The following is a 22,277-nucleotide window of genomic DNA, read 5'->3' as shown; positions in this document are numbered from 1 at the left end:
TAACACTATTATATAAAACTAGTACACAGTGGTTTCTTGATAGCGGCAAAACTGTAAACTTTTGTGATACAATATGTCAATATGCCCTAATGCGACCAAAATCTTAGTTGAGAAATCAAACAATCAAATGAATGTTTTCAAACATATTTCCTGAGTACTTTTCACGTTACATTCTAGTTGATTTGGCATCCCGAAGACTCACTTCAACCAAGACCAAAAGATGAGATTTCAAGCTTAGAATTAGGCCAAGTGGCTCAAAGACTCTAGAAAAATAAACAAAAACAAAGACTAAACGAATGGTTTACACTAGTGATTGGTAAAGTTGGCAAAAATCCGGAGTCGACTCCGATCCGGCTCCGATAATTTCGGAATCGACTCCGGAAGGTAGGACCGCACTGCAATATCCGGAGTCGTTCGGAATCGTCCGAAATGGCCCGGAGTCGTCTGGAGTCGTCCGGAGTCGAAGTCGCCCGGAGTCGCCCAGAGTCGTTCGGAGTCGTCCGGAGTCATCTGGAATCGCCCGGAGTCGTTCGGAATCGTCCGGAGTCGACAGGAGTCATCCAGAATCGGCTGCAAACGGAGTTATCTGGAGTCGGCCGAGGTCGGCTTGTATAGGAAGTGCACGCGCAAAGTGTAAGACAAAAAACACAACGAAAGGAAATGTTTGATCACAAGCACATTATACCACACGGCTCCTGTTGACTCCGACCAACTCCGATTCCGAACGACTCCGGACGACTCCGGGCGACTCCGAACAACTCCGAATGACTCCGGACGACTCGAACTCCGGGCGACTCTGGACGACACCGAACGAATCCGGACGACTCCGGGCGACTCCGGACGACTCCGGATGACTCCGGGCGGATCTAGTGGTTCCATTTTGCCGGAGTTGGAATCGGAAAAAATGAAAATCATGGTCAAAGTTTCATCAAATTTATGGCGACTGGATAATTTAGGAATACCAATATTTAATATTGTAAAAAAACAAATGCCCGACACGGGTTCAAGCCCCGAGTAGACCGTGCGTAGGACTGACTTTCCTGCTATGGTGAATACATAGATTACTGAAATCCAAGCCTACTAGAATGGAGGGCATACAGTGACGTGGTCGTATACAGTGACCCATGACCGACATAGGTTGTTGTGCCAAAAAAGAAGAATAAGAAGATTATTACCATTTTCTCTTTTGACGTTGGTGTAATGGTGGTGTTAAAAGAATAGAAGATTAGGAGAAACATTATTGCAAAACTTTACTTAAAAAACTTGCCGACCCCTGCTGTACAGTGCTAGGGATGAATGAGTTTGCGTGTGCACGCAAACATCAACATAAAACACGTTTTTCTTCTTCTTTCTTCGCATTATGGCTGTCTTCGTATCATTTTTATTATTATTATTATTAACCACATTTGCGCGGATTTCTCGGTCTCGGGGTTTCGGTTTGTGTTTGTGTCATTGCATTTCTTTTCTAACAAATGAATACATAATATTTATTTCGCGTTTTGCTTTGTTCGTGCGATTGTTCGCATCTGGTGCACCACATACAAACACACACATACACATTTTACACGTATTTTTGTCTGTTGCTTGCTGCTCTCTGCGGTGAAGAGTCGATTGGCAAACGTTAGAATATTACCTCGCTACAGAACTAGAAACCGTCGGAAGTGACACTTTCGGGTGCGAACTCAATCCCACCGGCGATCTTTATAGTACACCTAGTAGCAAATAGTCTCCATACGGTCCAGTAGTCGCAGTAGTAGTAGTAGTTGTTGTTGTTGTATTAGTAGTGCGGATTCGTTTGTACATGGCAACAGATCTGTTGTGTGTGTGGCTCCCTCTGATGGAAACGCGCTAAACTATTAAACTATTATTTGAGCGATTTGTTCTTTTTTTTTTCTTCTATTACCATTCTTTCCCACACTGACCGACCGACTTTAGTATATTTGTGTGTGTGTGTGCATTTTGTTCCTCTAACGCCACTAAGGATAACTTAACTACACTGTTTTAAGGTTCTACGGGAAGGGGAACACACGATCATTGTGGGTGATGCCGGCGGGGAGTCCACCAACCCCGCGTGAAGTGTAAAGACAGAGTGTAAACGAAATTCCTACAAACATTAAATTGCATAAAGCTTTACCTAGTTAACAGCAATGTCAGCATCGGGATGCTGTTAAGTGTGTATGTAACGAGGGTTTTCTTCCTGTCTACTAATGAGTGAGGAGCGTACATCTATTTACACTAAATATCTATACCGACGTAGGGGTATGAACGAAATATTTGGAGTATTTTGAATATTTGTAGCCTAATTTGCTAGTTTGGTGGCTCTAAACGAGACGCGAACGTATTAAAGCTGCTGCAAACAACAAAACAAAAAAACACTGATGATCGGGGGAGATCATGTACGCGGACGATCACATCCTCTGGCCTAATTTTGCCTTTAGGTGCCAACAAAAAAAAGAGTTCCTAACAACTCCTAACTGGGGATTGGGATTAACGACGATTAACAGGCTGGACTTTGGAGGAAAGAACCCCCACGTTGCCTAGATCTGATGGACGCGATCGTTCCGGATGGATAGGTTGTCAAGTAGATGCATGCTGCTGGAGGGCGTACACTTGGCCTTTAAAGTTGCTAACATAAATCAACAATTCCTTGATGCAGTAGGGGCCTCTGTTGGGTTTGTTGAGCTGAATGCTTGCATCGCACCGAATCTTGGAATAGCCACTTCTCTGTCATAGCCGCATAAAGAATCCTACTCTTAAACAAGCTTCATCATTCATGAACCTCCCTGGACCTTGGAGGACCACATCTACACGAGCTGCAGGATAGCCGGGCCGGTGAGCGATGCTCACACGTACACTTCGTCTCACAACCGCCGATCATTGGCCGCCCGTCTCCGCTCACCCTCACTCGATGGATGATCCTCATTGTCCTCGTTGCTGCTAATGCTATCATTCACGTCCGTCGGCACCGTCCGACGACTGCCCGTCACCGTCACCGCGATCGTGCCCTCCCCGTTGGAGGACGAACCGTCCGACGAGCCGATACCACCGCCCCCGGTATGGTACGCCCCATGGGTCCGTCCCTCCGGATACAGCAGCCCCACGTCGCTGCCGCTCAGGTTCTGGATGATCGAGCTGATGTTCGTGCCCAGGCTCTGCCGCTTGATTGGCGTGATGTTGAGATTCTTGGGCGATTTCGGCTTCGTCGAATGGCTGCTGGCCGGCGTCGTCGTCGTCGTCGTCGCCATCGTCGCCGCCGACGCCGACGTCCCCGCACCATACGGTCCCGGCGGCAGGTCCTGGCAGAGCGAAGTGGATGAGCGACCACCGTCCGGCGGCGGTTCGAAGGGTGTTAGCGTTAGTGGTGTCGACTTAAACCTATGCAATTCCTTCATTACCTCGTACTGCGAGTCGGGCGCCAGGAAGATGTCGTGCAGGTTTTTCGTCGACCGCCGGTGCGCCTCCTGGCTCTGCTCGTTCGACGAGTACGGGTAGGAGGCGATAAAGTTGCCATCGGTCGCTGAGGTTTGCTGCGGTTGCTGTTGCTGCTGGTGCGATTTCCCACCAGCCGGACCACCACCGATCGATGGGAAGTTTGTACTGGGTGTGGCCGGGGACAGATCGGTGTAGTCCGTCCGCTCGCCCGAATCCATCGAGCACATGCTCTGGCGGGAGTGGTCCTTCGGCAGCAGGGACGATCGCGGCATGACGGGGGCTTCTCACCCAGCCCACCGCCATGCACCGCCGACTGGGGGAACGGTTGCCGGCTCCGGACCGATGCCTCACGCTTCCCAAACCGCTGGGCGATGTACTCGTCCGCTTGGTCTTGCTGCTGCTGCTGCTGCTGTTTCTCCTTTTTGCGTCTTTGGTTGGCATCTTCGTAGTAGTTGTCGTTCTTGACCGACATGTTGCAGCAGCTGCTCACGTCCGCAAAGTACACCTCGGACTCGGTCGGCTCGAGCAGCTTGCCACCAGCCGCCTCAGCCTCGAGCGTTTCCACCGTCTGGAAGGCGCCGTTCTCGATGCCGACCGCGTTGGGGAGTTTTGGGCGCCGGTTGCGCGGTGGCTGAGAGACGTGAGGGGCAACGTGCACTAGCCCGTGCGATGGAGAGCCTCGTGCCGGCTCATCCACACCTGCTCCTCCTCCGGTGGCGGGAGGTAGGTTCGGTTCGTTGTACTCGTTCTCGGACGTTTCGAGCGAACCGGGGCCACCGTTTGCACCGAACACGTTTTGTACATTAACCCGGCCACCACCGCCCCCTCCACCCGTCGACTGACCGTTGCTGTTGTTGGCCGGTCCGATACTCTTGGCGCCCGCCTCTACCCGTTTCTTCGCCTTGCGTGCGGGCAGTGTGTTGGAAAACCGATCCCGCCCTGGGCCGTCACTATCGGAGGGTGTGTTTTCGTACGCTTCCTTCGACTGTGGTTTGCAGTAGCTGGTCGTCGTCTGCTGTTGCAGCCGTTTGCTGCCACCGAGATTGCTGCCACTGGAAGAGGCTCCTCCAGTACCGCCACCACCACCACCACCACCCCGGCCATAGTTGGAAGGGAGTGGCTGCTGGTTCGGGCCGTTCAGTGCCGCTGGTCCTCCACCGACGTACTGCTGCGGGATGCCGTGCACGTCCACGCCCATCACCGCGTGCTGATGGCACTCCAGCATGGCAATCCCTGGTCCAGCGGCACCCGGTTGCATAAGCGGTGAACCTGCCATGCCACCACCCCCACTGGTCGGATCTAGCAGCGGCGGGCCACACTGCACCGGATGGATGTACTGATAGCGACCACGCCGGGCCGGACTGTTCGGGTCGCTGTACGGTGGCGGTGGGCCCCAAATCCCGTACTGCTGATCGATCACGTTGTACCGCGGCTGTCCCGGATCGCCGAGCAGGGTACCGCCGGCCGGTAGCATCGGCCCCGTCACTCCCGCCCGATTCGAAAACCCGTACTGCGAGTCGGGACTGTGCGGGGACAACCGTTGCGCGGTATCGTTCCGCTGCCAGGGCATGCGGGGCCAGCTCCAGCCCGGCATACGCCGTCCGCTCGACGCATTCAATCGACCCCCGACACCCGGTTCCTCCCCGCCCGGGTTGGGCGAGTAAAAGTTGCCCGCCTGACCCGGCGTCCAGAAGCGACCGTCCCCTTCCCACGGGTACGCTGACGGTGGCAGTACGCTCCGATGCGCATGGCACTGCTCACAGCACCGACAATTGCCCGCCCGTCCTGCACCTCCTCCAAGCCCTGGGCCAGCACCACCACCGACCCCACCAAGCATGGCCGGACCGGCCGGTAGCACCGACCCGGGAGGACCACCCGGCTGGCCCGAGTACAGCGAGCGACATCGCAACTCCAGCTGCTCCCAGTACATCTTTTTCCGCTCATGGCTCAGCAGCTGGTACACGAGCATGCAGCTAAACACGGCCACCAACACACCCGCCACCGACAGGCCAAAGACGGCCCGCAAGCAAGAGTACAGTGCCCCATGCACGACGCCACAGTCGGAGGTCGAGTCGAACACGAACCGGACGCTATCGTCCACGCCCGACTCCGTCTGCTTGTCGGCCGTCACCGAGTAGCAGGTGCAGGTGCGCGTCTTCTGCGTGTACTCGCACTCGCGCAACACCTGCAGCCGGCTCATGTGCAGGACGGTCGTGGTGACCGTCACCAGGGCGCAGGTTAGAGCCGACGCTAGCCCACACGCACCGGACAGTTTGATCTGCAGGAGAAAAAAAGCATTCAATTAGACAAGGGAACTTCCAGTGTATGAAGAGCTAACTCCCTTACCAAGTAACTGTACCGGTTGCGGCGTCTTGCCAGGCTCATAATGCAGATACCCGTCAGCATGAGCTACAGAGAAAGAACAGGAAGACAAAAATTAGGTCAGAATTCATTTATACTCCAACAAGAATGCAAGAATGACTCACCAGCGTGGCAGGGACGAACGTTGGCACCGTTTCGAAGTAGCCGACCGTGCTGGTGTATGATCGCAGCAGGAAGTAGATGCCGAGAAAGAGCACCCCGAGCAGGCTGGAGATGCCGCCACATATCAAACACCAGATGACGTACTTCCGCACGCCGGACGTTGAGGAAGCTGTGGAGGATAAGGGAACAAACAAAACAGGAAACTCAGTCAGTACGGATGACGTATGTCACTCGGCGGGATGCACTGGAAGTAGAAACTTTGGGCTGGAGGACAGTGTTGGAATATTAACCCGCTGTGGCTGATGGTGGACGCGGTGGTTCTACCGGTGGTGGGGCCCACGTGCACGTCGGCACACTGTACTGGACGACCTGCATGAACGGATATCCGTGCATGGTTATGGCAGGTGGTGGGCAACACTTATGGAAACTTCCGACGTACGACAACTAATCCTGAACTAGGCTCACCCACTAACTAACACTTAGGTACTAACACATCGTTCGATTGCAGGACTCTCTTTCACGATTCCCAAACACTTACGAAGCAAATACTATACTACACTAAACTATCGACTACTATTGTTGCTGGCTGTTGTACTATCGGTTTTAGCTATGGCGGAATCTTCCAAAGAGAACCTTCTTCCTGTCGTCTACAATCCGCGCACTGTTTATTGTACTTTGTACTAGTTTGTTTTGGACACACGTTGTGTTGTATTATACAATCATGCCTGCTCTTTCCTGCCTATGCACACATCTATTGCTGCAAAACACACAGCCTCCACATGGTAGCCAGCAGGAGGGTTTCCGCGCGCACCTCCACAATCTACTGTTGAGCGGTCTTAACACAACCATAGGACTGGTTTTGGGACGTTGGTTTCAGTGTCTCGCTCCCTTATAGCAGTAGGACACGGTACCACCCACCCACATAGCCTCTTATCAACACATTCTGGTTGTAGGGCCTGGTCGAGATTCACACATTCCCACACCCAGCCCAAGCACACGGTCGCGCGCGCACACACACAGGGTAGGGGTGTTGTCACTGTTTTCATCGAACAGCTTGCAAAACTTCGCCAAACACCTTTCTCCTTCGGTAGCACTAGCAATTCTAGTGCGAATAAAAACTGTTTACTTCCTTTCCGCGCAAAGGCGCACAGACCACCCCCATTCGCGTAGGACACGGGAACACACACACACACACCCAGTCGGTTCACCAAACTTTTGACAGGCGAAATGAGTTTGCTGACTTGTCGCCTCGGCGCGCCGTCGTCGTCGTCCTTGCTTAAGTTTGGTCGACCCGTGGCCCGTGCCCGCACCTCGTCATGCTTGGTTTTGATGCTGTGGCATTTCTGCAAAACAGTTTCGCCAGCATCAATGCATACCAATGCATATGCCACGCCAAGGTGAGAAAGAGAGAGAGAGAGAGAGGGTCCGATTGTTTTGTGTGGACGGAGGTGGAAGGATGGTGTGGTTGGCTCGTGTGCGCAGGATCCGCCCGTCACGTGCCGCGCAATGGTCCTGGGCGAAACAGTGGAGCGAAACAAGTGGGACGATGCCGATGTTGCGACTCGATGAGGGTTAAAAGGATTCAAAATGACGGTTGAGCTGCTCATGCTTGCTTATCGAATGGATGGGGATGAATAATAGCGTTTCAAAAAAAGTTCATCACATTTGACGGTTTTAAACGACGTAAGGAGTTCAAGAAATTCCAACAAATCAAGGGAATCGAGAGCTGCTCCAGGAGTGTTGATTCCTTGGACCTCTTCCTATTAATTCCTTGTACTTGGATTAGTTCCTTCAATATTGGCCTTGGTTATAGGTCAATTAAATGGCACATTCATTATTTCCTTATTCGAACAGGAGCTTGGTAGATTTAAGTTGTAGTGACCTACTCGAAGTTAAAGGGAACCTTGAATTTTCTACGCGCCCTGTAACCGAGCCAAAATTAAGTAATTTAAAACAAAAGCCACTGCATGATAAGTCCTACTTAATATGGTAATGAGTATATACAGGGATTTACAGGGGTTCTCATAGTTGCGGGACACTTCCTAGATTATATCTTAAGTGAACTATGAAATGAATTGGACTTTATGGCACCCTTTGATGGACAGATTCCTTGGGAAATCCAATTGTATATGTCCAATAAGGATGCTAGAGTTCAATTCCCATTAGAGGTGAGCCAAATGAACCATAAACCGTACGGATCATTCGGTTCACGTGAAAAAATTAATGAACCGGTTCACAAAAATAGAACGGTACATCAACGATACATCTAAATACAGGGTTTTCCGATAGAGCTCAAGACCGCGCGGCACTTTGTTGTATCGACGAGTGTTAATCGCAAGACTACGAAACGATATGTGAAAACTTTGACAATACCGGGATCTGCGGATTTGTATCACAAAACTGTGGCACACTTTTTCGGGCACACTATCGCACACCAGGGACATATGGCTTGACAATTCAGGCGACTAGGCCAACAGATATGTAGTTCTACAGATTTTTGAATAGTATACCGATTCACAGACTCTACACGTATTTTAATGTGTAAAAGAACGAATGAACCAAAACCACGTTCACGTTCATTGTGATGAACGACTCGGTTCATTCACGTTCACTTAAAAGAACCGAAAATGCCCACCTCTAATTCCCATGTCTTAAAGTTCTTTCCTATAAGAAAGAGTCAACGAAGTATCCCACAACTATGATAACTCCGGGAAAATGGAACTGTAAGGGCCCATGGTAAAGGTTTGTTTGTTCTTCTTCTTATTTTTCTTCTTTTTGACTTAACGAACTACGTGGTCATGCCGGTCTATACACAGGCTTTTGAGAATTCTTAAGAGTGCCATGCTGACGAATTGTCAGTCACTCGCTGCATAGGGACGGTCCAAACGAGGCTTGAACCTAGGACAGGCCCATTGTTAAGTCGTTCAAGTTAACTACTGGACTACAGGACCGCCTTATTCATTCTTAGGTACCCTGATGTATGTGACATGGGTACTTAAAAGCCCGAAAAGAGAACTAATTCTTTGGCTATATCTTTCTACAGCCTATACGGCTACATTCTGCTCGAATAAAGAAGTACAAGCAACTGTTGATTCCAGATGTTCCTTGTTTGTTTACCCTTTGGCCACATAAATTCCCAATACCTTACTTTTATGGAGCGGAAAGGTAAAATGCAAAACCACGACCCAAAATCCATCTAAACCCCAAAGCCCAAGTTGTCCCAATGTTCAAAGTTCACGATCAAGTCCCAACTGTGCCCCGAGGGTTTTCAGTTCCGCTCACCTTCGATTTCAATTTGAAGCCATCGCAACCCAACTTCGATTCGTTCCATTTCAGCAGCCTGGAAATATCAATTCCCAGCGACCCGAAGTGCGAGGTTGGTACACAAAGTCAAGCTTCCCCGCTCTTCCTCCAATAGCCCTGCCCCAACACGGGGCAAAATTGGTTCAAATTATCCTACTTCCTACTACGGACAGCAGTGCCGAGTCATCGCGACCGAGCGAGAGCCGGTAGCGAAAAGAGGGGTCCCGACTTCTTTGCTTACCCGTTTCAAGCCGCTGGGCGGTGGTCCGTGCGCGGGGTGCCGGTCGGGGAGGTAGCGGTGGCCCCCGATCATCCTCGGAGATCTCCTCTTCCAGCTTGCTAGTCTCGAGACCGGGCGTACCGTCGCTGTACACCTCGATGTGATGGCTGTGGGGGCCCGCACCACCAGCGTGCCCATGATGGTGATGATGATGGTGATGATGATGGTTGTGATTGTTCCCATACTTCCGCTCGTCGCCGAAGCGAACCGGTGAGTTCAGTCTTGAGCCATTGTGGGCACTACAAAGAGCAGGGAGAGACAGTGAGGCAATTTCAGATAGGGGTCGAGCAAGTTGTGGAAGGGCAGGTTGTGTTTAATCATCAGGAAGGGGAAAGTTTAGTAGCGCGAACGTGGGGGGGGGGAGGGAAAGAAAACAGAAATCAATCAAACAACATCGGCGTCCGTGGGACTTACAGTGAAATCTTCTTCGTGTCAAGATTAACATCCAAAACGCTGGGCGTATTCTCGTCGCAGGAACCACCCGCACTCGAGTTGCCGCCACCCGGGCCCAGCCGGGTCGGTTGTTTGGTATTATCACAGGAACTGGAGCTCGATGGCATGTAGTGATGGTGGTGTTGCTGCGGCTGCTGCTGCTGCTGATGGGCGTGAGGATGATGATGAACCACCGAGGGATGATGGTGCTGCAGTACCGCTACACTGTTGTCACTGGTGTAATCGAGATCGGCCTCGGCGGTGGTGATGTTGTACGCCGGATCATGATGCAAATGATAACGATGCGGTTGACCCTGTGACGATGGATGCAGCGCGTCACCGCTGTTGTTTGGCTGTTGCTGCTGTATCGTCATCGTGTCCGATCGTTGCTTGACCGTTGCCTTTCACGGTGCATCGGGACCCGAGCACCCTTCACCTCAAAAGAGAGCTGGAATGAAATGGAGAGAAAGAGAGAGAGGGGGGGATATTAACATTAAAACTCTTGAATTAAACTCACGAAACCGATCGCAAGCAGCCAGCGTATTGCGCAACGCGCAGTGAAACCAATATGACTTGTAAGCTTTTTTTGCTCTCTTTTGCGTTTGACCCATTTGCAAGTAAGCGCGCGCGTGCACTCTGGCTGCAGTACCCGGCGGGTAGGTCATTCGATGATAAAGGGTACACTGAATCGTCACACCAACCAGTGCTGTGCAACGTTGTCGATTTTGGGTAACATTTACAGTTTTGCGATCTTTTCCGACTTCCTATCGTTCCGTTGCACGTGATCTTGCTCTGTTGGAGTTGATGTTTGTGCTTGTGTGAGAACTTCACTTCAGACTTTTTAAACTCAAACTGCCGAACAACGAAACACCTTCAAAGCGAATTTTCCCAAGTACACACGTTTCTTTTCGTAAGAATAACTTTTCGGCACCTCTTTTAATTGCTCTGCGGCATGTTTACTGCAACCTTCTACTGGAAGGACCCAAAAGCATCTGCTAATTGAGGGACACAAAACGGACGTCTACCTGTGCCTGCTGGAAAAAAGATCCCTGTTTTAGCACCATTTTCCACAGGTAGCTGTTACAGCGAGGGTGCCCCTTCATGTGGGGTTTGGGTTCATTACTGTCCCTTACACGTAACCCGGAACGTGAAGGTTCGTCCCTTGTAAGGTTGGTTGATAGTTTATTGTGCACTGCGTCCCATACGAAACCCTTGTAGAACAATATATATCTTACACTTAGGCGAAAATGGCCGATAGAAGATCGCAACCCAGGCACTGTAGCGAAGCGTGAGACCGTGGTAGGCGTCTCGACAGGCTCGAACGCCGTCATTCATCTTGTCGACGAGCCACCAATACGCGAACCCTCTGTGTTGGCGTTAAAGGTCTCAAGAGGAGTGGAGTGGTTTTATTGACGGGTTGTTACACATTTTCCTCGGTGCCGCAATCCTCCCCGGGGCCGTAAACGTTATTAAGCTATTTTACGGCAGAAATCGATCGGACGTCGATCGGTTGCGCATCTCTTAAGCAGTTAAGCACCCATGTGGTTGTCCTCCTGGTGGTACAGGGACAGGTAATTATATACATAGGGATAGGGCGAGGAGAGTGCCCTTGCAAGGGCATAGTCTTTGATGCCACTGGGTCGTGTGAAGTGGGGGGAGGGGAGGCAAATTGATGTTCGACGCAGGTTCGATTCTGCCTGAACGATGAAAATTACCATCATCCGGCTCAACGGGGCCGACGCGACTTAAAATCGTCGATCCGGATGAGGCGTTGACCGTTGCGGTGATGACGGTGAAGATTGCTGACGAGCCGATGATCGCCGGACAACCTGTGCGAACATTGTTTTTCCAGTGTTGGGGAGTTTTGGAAAGCTTGCGACAGCGACAAATAGGAGAAACAGTGACTGCGGACCTACGGAGCAAGTTGTAGATCAGTTTGATCAGTAAAAACGATTCTCCGAGGAAGTGACGGGAAGTCTTTCACCCATTCAACTAATTCTTAATTCAAGAAGTTGTGTTTTTATACCCTTATTTGAATGGGTTTTGATGCTTTTGATGAGCAATACGTAGTTGTTTGCCTGTCATCTTCCAAAACAACTCTCCCCAATTGGCCATTGTTATGCGACGGTATGCACACGGTACTTGCTGTCTGTCTTGTCAAGTACGGTCGCCCCTCTTGTGTCTTGAGCTCTATTCTGCGGGTTAAATGCATCAAGAAAAAAAGTACAATATTGTATGACACATTACCGCTGCTGGTTGAATTATTAGAGTAATGCTTCCTGTCACTCTTGTTTTTCTTACAACCACTCTCCTTCCTGTTTCTGTAACACTTTTTGCTGATCCATTCAAAAACGCAAACCCCATTGCAAATTAGCAGCTGTTGTTATCGGCTTCGGTTATTCCGCTCGGAATGCCGCCCGTCAGATGTCGGATTGTGCCCCCAAAACGACAGGCGAGATAAGCACCTTCGGTAGCGTTTAACAGCATACAGCTCCCGTCGCTTGTTATGCCTGTCGCCAATGTTTTGTACAGGAGGGGGGAAAAATAGACTACAAGCTGCTAAACCCGTGCGACCCTATCGGCGACAAATAAATCAACTAGGCTCGCCTCGCAGGAAACATAATCATAACGGGCGAACACAGGTTTGCGGGCGAGAGTTATGCTTGCAATGCACGAGCTGTTCTAGCAGCGATCGCGGTGACAGGGATGAGCAACTTTTTGTTGCTTGGATTCGATTTTAGTAGCTATTCAAGCAAAAATTGGAACAATATTTTAGACTTTGCTAACTAAATGTGTGTTTTTCCATCTCTTAAAACTTCCACAAATTTCCATGATATTTTTCCCCGCTTTGCTTGAGCTACCCATCCCTGACCTCTGCTCAAGAGTGATCACCCTCACGAAGGCCAACGAACGCCTTACAGCGCGCGACTGCACGCGTAATGTTTGTTGTGGTAATTTAGCAAAACCGGCTTCCACCGGCACTGCCATCCCATCCATCAAAAACCCGGCGGCGACCCCATCGCGCAACCCCATCCCTTTCCAATTCTGGAACATCGGGAGCAACTTCATCTGCCTGCAACTGGCAACACGGTGGTGCAACATGTCCGGGACGCTTGTCGTCATGTTTGAAACATACAACAAGACCGGGAACAAGAGTGGAAGGAAAAAAGACAAAAAGACACAACGAGTATGTAAGAACAAGATCAGACTCCCCCCTTTTTAGCCATTATTTCGCAACGACTGTAGCGGTGGGACCTTCTGACATTGGGTACTCTAGGCCTAACCAGCTTATGCAACTTTGGTTTTTACTTTAAACTTTAATAAAAAATGCATCATTTCTCATTCATTCATGATATGCTTTGCAAACAAATTGCACCAAACACTTCAAGCTTAACGTAATCTCAGCTCGACTACGATCGTCTCTGGCATCAGACCTAATATTAGGAGGCAGAATATATATGTGTGTGTGTGCGATTTGCTCCACTGCACAAATGAACTCCCTTTCTTGCACCTTGATGCATATCCCGCGACGATCACCGTAAGACGATCGCACACGCACACTCGCCCGGTAGCGGTTGGAATTATTTTCATATTTAAATGTGACGTTCCTGCACGTTCCACTGCGTGCGGCTGCGTGCTGGTATGGCCGGTGCTAGAGCCGCAGCACCAGACAGGGAATAAAACCGGCATGCATCAAACCCGGGCCAGCCCTAGACGACACCTTCTACACCGGGACCGCACGTAGCTGGTCGCTCTCGTTCTGCTCATTATCTCGACAGACAAACTGCGCCACGGCAAGTGATTATGAGGATCGCGCTGGCCGATGATAATTGTGCTCCCAGGTACTTTCGTTGCGTAAGCATGAAGAGAGTTGTGATAAGTATGAGGTGGAGGCAAACAAAAAATGAACCAACTGTCCACATTTGCAACACTTTTCACAGTAGTTCTTGCAGTCCTAAAATGGAGGTGCGATGGATACACGCACAACAATGTGGCGTTGGGTGATTAATTTGAGAGAAAGGGGATGAGAGGAGCAAAAAAAGCTGCACTAATTCCAGCCCACCGCCTCCCGGTTCCGGTTTGTAGTTGAGAGTAGAGAAAAAAACTCCCCGTCCATCCACAATGCCACTTTTGTGGTCATTAAATGCAGTTCCAGCCCCTCCTCATCACAGGTCCCCTAAATAGTCCCCGTGATGGCAGTTTTTTGCCAACAAGCGCAAACAATTCTACTGCAAACAAAGCAACAGCAACAAAAAGGCGAATGCATCGAAACAGTTTGTGGCTTTCGTTCGTTTTTCGCCATTCGCCGACATAATGCAATCTGACCAGCTGCACCAGAGTTTTAATATGTAAGGGCTACGGAAAAGCACATGAAAAAATGCACGAAGCAAAGAAAGAATAAGAATTTTCTTATGCAATTGAAGAACGTTGGGGACTCTCTGGCACGCAACAAACGACGTACCACGACGCGGTTCTTCTCCGTGTCCCGCGTGTCCCTTACGTTTCACACTTAATGATCATCATTATAGGCAACTATAACTGACGCATCATATCTTCATATCTTCACATCTTTACCGGTCAGCTACCGCCTACTGCCGTCCAGCACGCCCTTTATCCATAATTGCAATCAAGTAGCCCTTAATTTGTGGTTTTATACGGACCGTTAAGGGATAGAGAGAGAGATAGGGCAGATAGGGCGCTGCCATAGTTATCAAAGATCCAAACAGGCAAACACGTGTGTTTTTTGTGCAGCAGGATTTTCTGTGTGATTGCAAGAAATGCACCAAGCTCAAACGATAGTGTGGTTAATTTTCCGACTCATTTAAGCGTGTGATAAAGCGTACACAGCGTGACCAGAGGCTGTCCTGTCTGTTTTTCCTGGTTGTGAGTTATTTTAAAAATCGAGACCCATATTCCCATCACCAAGCAGAGGGACCGAGCTATGGGCAGCTGGTTTATTTGCTTTAAGTGGGCTCTGTATTTCGAGATTTCCCCATTTTTGTTATCCTACTCAAATGTGGTGCCGCAGTTAAAGGCAGTTTAATGTCAAACGAAACTAATGCTGTGTTGGAAAGGCAGAACCCCTTTCTTATCGTAGGCACATTAACGGTATCCAGAGCAAATGGATGGAAATCCTAAACTCTCAATCACTGCCAACCGCAGATGTCGTCGCGCTAGGGGTTCGGGGTTGAAATCTATACAGTGACAGGATCGTTAGTAAAGCTTTTAACGCGGGATCAGTTGTAATGAAGCCATCTGTATTGCTATCAGCAGCTAGAACAAGATCATTAATACATTATTCTCGTAAGTAGTACACCCTTGCTAACGCCATCTGGAGTACTTCAAGTGCTTGAGAAACGATTACAGGCGAGTTTTATATTCTGGAGATCCTTTTAAGAGAAGTTGCTTTAAACTACTTCTGCCCTCTTGAGACATTCTCAGATAGAGGGTCGATTAGGGATGGATAGTACTGCGCTTTAAAGCATTACATTCACATTTTAGCTGATCCTACTTTAACAAGAATTTGCAAGTAATTGGATGCATTCAAATGTAAAAAGGAAACCAAAGTGACAGCTATTGTATTGAGGCATACTCCATACACAGATCATTCTTCACAAGGGCGGAAATTTAGCTTGCCAAAACTAATTACAATAAATGAACACCCAAAGAAGGGGAAAAAACCAGTCCCACTGTCCCAGCTTGCTTTCCCACGTAGCAGAAGTTGCTCAAATTGTCCCTTCCACGAACTGGCCCAACACCATGTCGACGATCCCGTCAGATCATCATCACGGGTGTCCTTCCGGATTGTACGTGATCGTCACAATAATAATGGTTTGGTCACATGTTGCATTGCGACACACACGCACACACACACACATACACACTGTAACATATCAAGAGACAATCAATGGGAAGAAAGGATCACCAACCAACAACAAAAAAGAGTCCAAGCAACCCATGATGCTGCAGAACCGAAAGTACCTGAAGATGACACCCGGGGCCCCTAAAGGCAATAAATAACTGCACATTCACATTGGGGGTCGCTGGGACAAGATTCCCCGAACACACACACACACACGAAGCATGTGCAGTTAACCAATCAAAAATACACACACACACACACACACACTCACAAACCAAATGAAAGCAGCAACTACCAAAAAAAACTGGAATTCCACCCTGGAACATGCTCCCAATGCACATGCGGATCGATCGCGTCCGGGTCATCATCCTTACTTGCTGCAGCCAACGTATTTTATGTTCCACACTTTCGTCAACTTTTTTGAAGGTGGGAAGAGTGCGAGGGGGGAGGGAGTGTGGATTGCAATCGATGATGCCGGTGCGTTTGCTTTCACCACAAAAAAAAAAATTGGGAAACACACACACGCACAATCATGCACAATGCGTCGAAAGGGACCTGTTGTTCAGGGCACGGCCTGCGCTTTGTACGTGCTTGATCGGGGTCTTTTTTGTGGGGGACCACAGCGCTTGCTGCGATCACCCAGAGCCAGAAGACGCCGGAGATGAGTTTTGATGACACTTTTTTTTGGTAGTTTTATGATTACACCACGTCCACACAACAACGATTGCACTGTTTGCCGTGTTTGCTTTGGAAATTATTGTCCATAATCACAACGGTACATCACTGGAGCTTACTGTGAGCATTGCTTTACACTTTACCTAGTTGCCCAAGGCATCAAACAACGATTACATCAGAAAATCACTGTTTGCAAGATGCCCGAACCCGAAAAGGAAGATAGTAAAAGGGATGCGATCGGAACGTAAACATTTTCTTCGATCGCTTTGTGCAGGTAGTCGTCAGTAGTTGGAATGAAGATGCTGTCCAAAAACCCATGTAAGTGTGTGTGTGGGTATGGGTGGGTAGGACCCACAGTACATGTTGTTGATTTTTCTTCCTCATCCCTTTTCGGCTAGAAGATTGCTGCTTGCCCCAGTGATTGAGTGTTTTCTAGCCGACATTCCTTACGTCCCCGACGGTTGAAGGAGCGATACAATAGAGTGCGGAGCGGGAATAGTAGGAAGCAAAGATGGAAAAGCATCTCAGGCCGCTTGGCAAACTTCTGTTCTGTTGTCCGAGCCCATCCCAGGGCGAACTCTCGACTTAATGTCGGTGTGTGTATGTGTGTGTGTCGCACAGGAAGATCGGGAAGCCATACGAGCGTGTGAACGGTTCAAGAATCGTTTCGTTTTAACATTCTACGACTTTCACTGAAATGGGCAGTAAAGGAAGGGCTCCGGGTGTGGAGATGAAAAACTGGTCCAGTTAATAGTTGGTGCCCGTGCTGGTAACGGTACCGGTACCGCTGGCCCGGTGCCAACTATTAGTTTATGGACATGGACATCGCACAATCCTGCTTCTCGCGCTTAATTAGCTGATTTAATTAAGAATCTAGAACAATAACACTTGGAATGTGGACGGCCGGAATGATTCGTTTGGTAATAAAACGCGGAGGTGTCGTTTTCAATGTAGAGATATGCAACAGGAGACGGAACGTACATTATTGAATGAATGTGCAGCACTTAATTAAACAACACGACACGTACACACACACGCACAAGCTTACAGGCACTCTAGTGGCCAGCTGCACTTTCCGTACTCGAGACAGTCCCCCTTGAGGAGTCGCCCCCACGCAATGTAGCCTTTAAAACGAATCGTTTCGCACAGATGTTGCTAAACTTCTGCGCGTTGGGATGTTGGCGGATTGTTGAAGCATTCACCTTCACAAAACATCAAACAAAAATGCACTCACTCACAACTCTACACACTACACAAAGCCACAGCACATCGTCATCGTCAACATTCGAGAGCCACACACACGCACGGATGCAGTAAAACCAGAAGGGGGAAAAACAAGTAACCAAGGCAACACAGGATCTCCGTTTGGGTAATTTAATTCTAACCTCTTTTACTGCTGCTGCTGCTGCTGCTGGCTGTTGCCTGTTCGGTTTGTCTGTTTTACTGGCTGCAACAACATCAAACGGACGCAACGAACGCACACACTCCCGGAGAAAACTAGCCCGATCGGAGCACGCGTAAAGGTACAACTGAAAACTGGTTTTTCGAATAAAACACCATCCCGAAACAGCGCCATTCCTTCGATCGCCATCGCTCTCCCGTTTGATTGGAGTTTCGCTCACCCTCTCGCGCTCTCTCTCTCTCCCTTCTCACTCTTACTTGCTTACGGATCGTCGCGGACTCTTTCTCTCAGACTGATTGTTTCCTCGTTACTCTTACCCGCACCGTGCGGGTGTTCCCGCCAACACTAACACGAACAGACTTCCATTCTCCCCCTTTCAAGCATGGTTGCTGAGAAAATGATGCGTGAGAGAGAGGGAGAGAGAGAGAGAACGCGCGCAAGGGATGATTCTCAGCAAATTTGCACATGATCCTCAACATGGCGCGCAGGGGTCGTCAAAGGATCGTCGAATTAGCAGCAATACGAAAAGGGATTTTAAAGGCAAATAGACCGCCCTTTCTAGTAAGTAAATAATTGAAATACTTTCTTATTCCATAACATCTTCCAAACCATTATAATTAGATTCCTTGGTTTGAAATTTCAATTATTGGATCGCAATGCGTAGAGTTTCTACACTAAGTAACCAATTTTAAAGGAATTTTGAAATACATGTTGTCATCTAAATATTATGAATATTGTAATTTGTAATTAACCTTTTAAAATCGGTATTAAACAGAAAAATGTATTACCGATCACTGATCGTACTCTCATTTGTTCTCTCTTGCTCTCACTTTTTGGCAGCCTTTCCCCTGCCCAGCACAGGATCCTCTAGAAACAGGGCCAGCAAGATTGGAGCCCACTAACTGTCCGCTTCTTTTCGTGCCATATAACAACAAACTCCGCTCCAAGAAAAGTGGCGGACGACAGCCAGTGGAGGCAGAGGAGAGCGCAAACCACAGGTCGGCAAACGTTTTTGATCGTGAACACGTTTACCGGGTAGTTGTTAGCGGTCGATGACGATGATGATGATCAATTTGGATACCGACGGAGGAGAGAGAGAAAGAGCAAAGAGACGATCTTCGGCGATCGCATAAGATTAAGAGGTCGAGATCGGACCTTTTTTGGTAAAACTGGAGATAGCCATCTGTTCTTTGGTGGCATACGATACAGATACTCTTATCTTAATTAGGCATTAGGACTTAATTCAACAGAATTTTTGCGAAAGTGTCATACAAGACGCAAACAGATTTGATTTTAATTCCTCTCTCTAAGCAGCTAGGAAGCATCTGAAGCGGGTAATGAATCCATTTTGCTTTTTATCCGTTTGATTATTTCGTCCGTTCATCATCAGCCTCATCGGTCAGATTTCACTACTATCTTATCCTTTTATCCCCACCCTGGCTTCACTTTTGGTAATTCCATCCTTCTTCTCAAGTTTCTCGCAGTGAAGGTGCGTTTGCATACATCAACACACAAAAAAGTTACTTTTGCTCTCTGCCATTCTATTTTTTTCTCGATTCGCTCCACCAATATCCTCCTTCTCGCATCTTGCACCTCCCTCAAGGGCACATGTTAATATTCCTCCATCCACGCAGCGCGCGATGAAAGCATAATTGGGAACGATCGAAACATGAAGCACTCCTCTCCAAACGTGCATGTGTTCGTCTGGTGCCCTTTGCAGAGATAGAAGACAGATTTTCCTCCACAGGACCATCACACCCCTGGGTCGCATTGCACATGTGTGTGAGTGTGTGAGTGCGCTTTTTTGTTGTTGTTGATGAAGGTTTTTTTCACCCCAATTTCCATTCAATCTTACTTCCGCTGGTACCGGTTACGGATGATGTTTTGTTATGATGCCCCCATACACGCGTACACATTTCTCCCAGGGCGTGTGTATGCAAAGCGTGGATTAATGTTTTCGCTCTTCCCCTTTGTGCGATTCGTCGCTTTTGCTCAAGGGAGAAGATTTATTCTGCTGCGCTTAAGTTGAATCAAATCCATCGAATGAGCGGACGAACCTTTCGAATACACTTCACGTACTTAAATGCCGAAATTAATGTCACGATGCCCGACTTCCTGGGAACACACACACGCACGCTTTGGAGCTGATTAATGATCACATAATTAGATCGACAACCCTACGGACCCACTGCTCCGGTCGCCTCCGGTTGCTAATCCACACCGCAAACGCATGCAAAGGAAGGTGGACAGTTAATTTCCTTCATCAAACGCCTTATTTTCGGAGCACACTAGAAGAAAGGGCTTCTTCTCATTGCACTTCGAAACTCAGACCGCTCAGGCGATGATGGCCCGGTTTCCACCACCCTGGTTGAGTGATGCTGTGCCACCGATTTTGATTAGTGTGTCTTATTCCTCTGCAGTAAGCATCTTGGTGGGTATTCGTTCCTTATGGTCAGGTATATAATGTAAGCTTTCAACAGCTTGGTCACAATGTTCCAAAACCGAAGGGATCGGTTCGGCTTGAAGAAGATTACGAAAGTAGATGTGAAGGTTGTGTCGGAGGGTAGCAAGCTACCCATGGTCTAAAGAAGGTTTCCCACCCCAGGAACACTTCGGGTACGCTTTAATCGTATAATGAGAGCGAGGATTAATGATTTTTAGACCGCTCGGAGCATAAAGCTAGGTATATAATGAGTGTTGAAGCACAAAAGGTTAGGTACGAGCACGAGCACAGCAATGTTCGCCAGAGAAGGGAGATTTTGAATTGATCCCTTAGCATACACTGTCCAATCAGTTATGAATGAGGTGTCATCACACTGTCTGCTAATGATCTCCATATCGAGAAAATAATATTGAGGTTTTTAACTGAAGTACTTACTTGTTTACTTAACAAGAACTCCAGTGTCCTGGGTAAGGAGTTTGTCTGGGGCATTACGAAGAGTCGTCCAGTGAGCCGTCTGATGTTATTCTAGTGAAGTTGCCAAACCACCAGATCCGACGGGGTAGCTCGTTACACACACTATCTTTCTATTAATGTAGGATCTAATATCCTTCTCTCTCTCTACCTCTATCTCTCTCTCTTTCTCTCTCTCTCTCTTTAATTAGCTGTGCCTCTCCTCTCCGTTGATAACGTCGTTGTGGCGTCACCAGGTTCCACAGTCGACTGTAGACTATAGATCTAGTGTAGCAGCTCCCCATCGATGAAGACACCCGATCATGGGCAGGCTTTACATCACTTGATCTAGCCTCCCGAGCTCGCTATATTCCTCTGTTCCCTAAGTTGAAGTTCCCTTCGAGTCTTGATGGGTCATAAGGTCGGCATCCTCATAACATGCTACAACCTAAGTCAGGATGTCTCATTCGCCATACAGTAAGCTCGTGATGCATCCTTCACCTTTCCACAAACCACCAAAGATGGTCCTGAGGATGCGTCGCTCAAAAACGCCTAGAGCGTTTGCATCCTCCACTCTAATGTCGGTGCTCATCAGTGTCCAATATGGATCTCAGCAGTTGGTGGGCACGATTCCTTGGAAAAAAGACTTATCAAGAATGAGCTGCTGATGGCGATGTCCAAAATTACGACCATTCCAAGATACTAAAACTCCTCTACCACACTCCTTTCGTTCGTACTTGCACGCTATTACAGACTGCGCTTCCTGACAAATATCCTGAGATCGAGATCTTCACCATGCCTAACGTCAGTTGATGTGAGCAACTTCTCAACCAAAAACTGGTAATATATGATGAAGAATTTCGGCAAGACTGCTGTATGGTTGGTTGTCTCGGTTCAATTCGGAAGATCACTAAATAATATCTGCGCGGAAGATCTGCTAAGAATCCTATGGAATCCACTCTCCTGACGCCTTTTGCTCTCTCCCTCTCTCTTTTGTTGGCCTGCTCACGATAAAGCACGTCGATGTGACATGGCCCGGTCAACAATTATTCTCCAGGATGCTCGGTCCCTGGCTGCAGCCTCCCATCCATGTAGACACCAATTTCGCTGTACTCCCCTTCGCCTTATGCCGAACTGGGGATCGCTGTCGAACACCTTCTTGGTGGGGCATGAGTCCGGCATCCTCATGACATGCCCCAGCCATCGTATCCTGCCAGCCTTCGCCACCGTCAGGATGCTTGGTTCGCCGCACAGCTCAGCAAGCTCGTGGTTCATCCTTCTCCCCCACGCTCCATGCTCGAACACACAGCCAAAGATGGTCCGGAGGATGCGTCGCTCAAACACGCCCAGAACGTTTGCATCCTCCGCTCGGATGGTCCAGGACTCGTATCCATAGAGGATCACCGGGCGAATCAACGTGCGATATATCTCACATTTCGTGCGGGCTCAAAGACTTCCGGATCTCAGCAGTCGAGCCTTTTGCTAGCTAAGTGTAGAAAGACGTTCCTCTGCC

General features: G+C 48.8%; 1 protein-coding gene across 1 annotated transcript; it reads right to left on the bottom strand.

The window, feature by feature from the left end:
* Window positions 1-1,457: 1,457 nt before the first annotated feature.
* Window positions 1,458-17,840, bottom strand: LOC120894934. The gene is given in 7 exon segments (XM_040297834.1): window positions 1,458-3,709; window positions 3,712-5,710; window positions 5,779-5,841; window positions 5,919-6,085; window positions 9,461-9,738; window positions 9,914-10,379; window positions 17,672-17,840. Coding segments are annotated over 6 exon segments (3,747 nt in total). The 5' UTR covers window positions 10,306-10,379; window positions 17,672-17,840; the 3' UTR covers window positions 1,458-2,861.
* Window positions 17,841-22,277: the final 4,437 nt, after the last annotated feature.

The sequence above is a fragment of the Anopheles arabiensis genome, chromosome 2, assembly GCF_016920715.1.
Source record: "Anopheles arabiensis isolate DONGOLA chromosome 2, AaraD3, whole genome shotgun sequence".
Taxonomy (NCBI): domain Eukaryota; kingdom Metazoa; phylum Arthropoda; class Insecta; order Diptera; family Culicidae; genus Anopheles; species Anopheles arabiensis.
The sequence above is the reverse complement of the archived record's forward strand: the minus strand, read 5'-3'. Positions and strand labels throughout refer to the sequence as shown.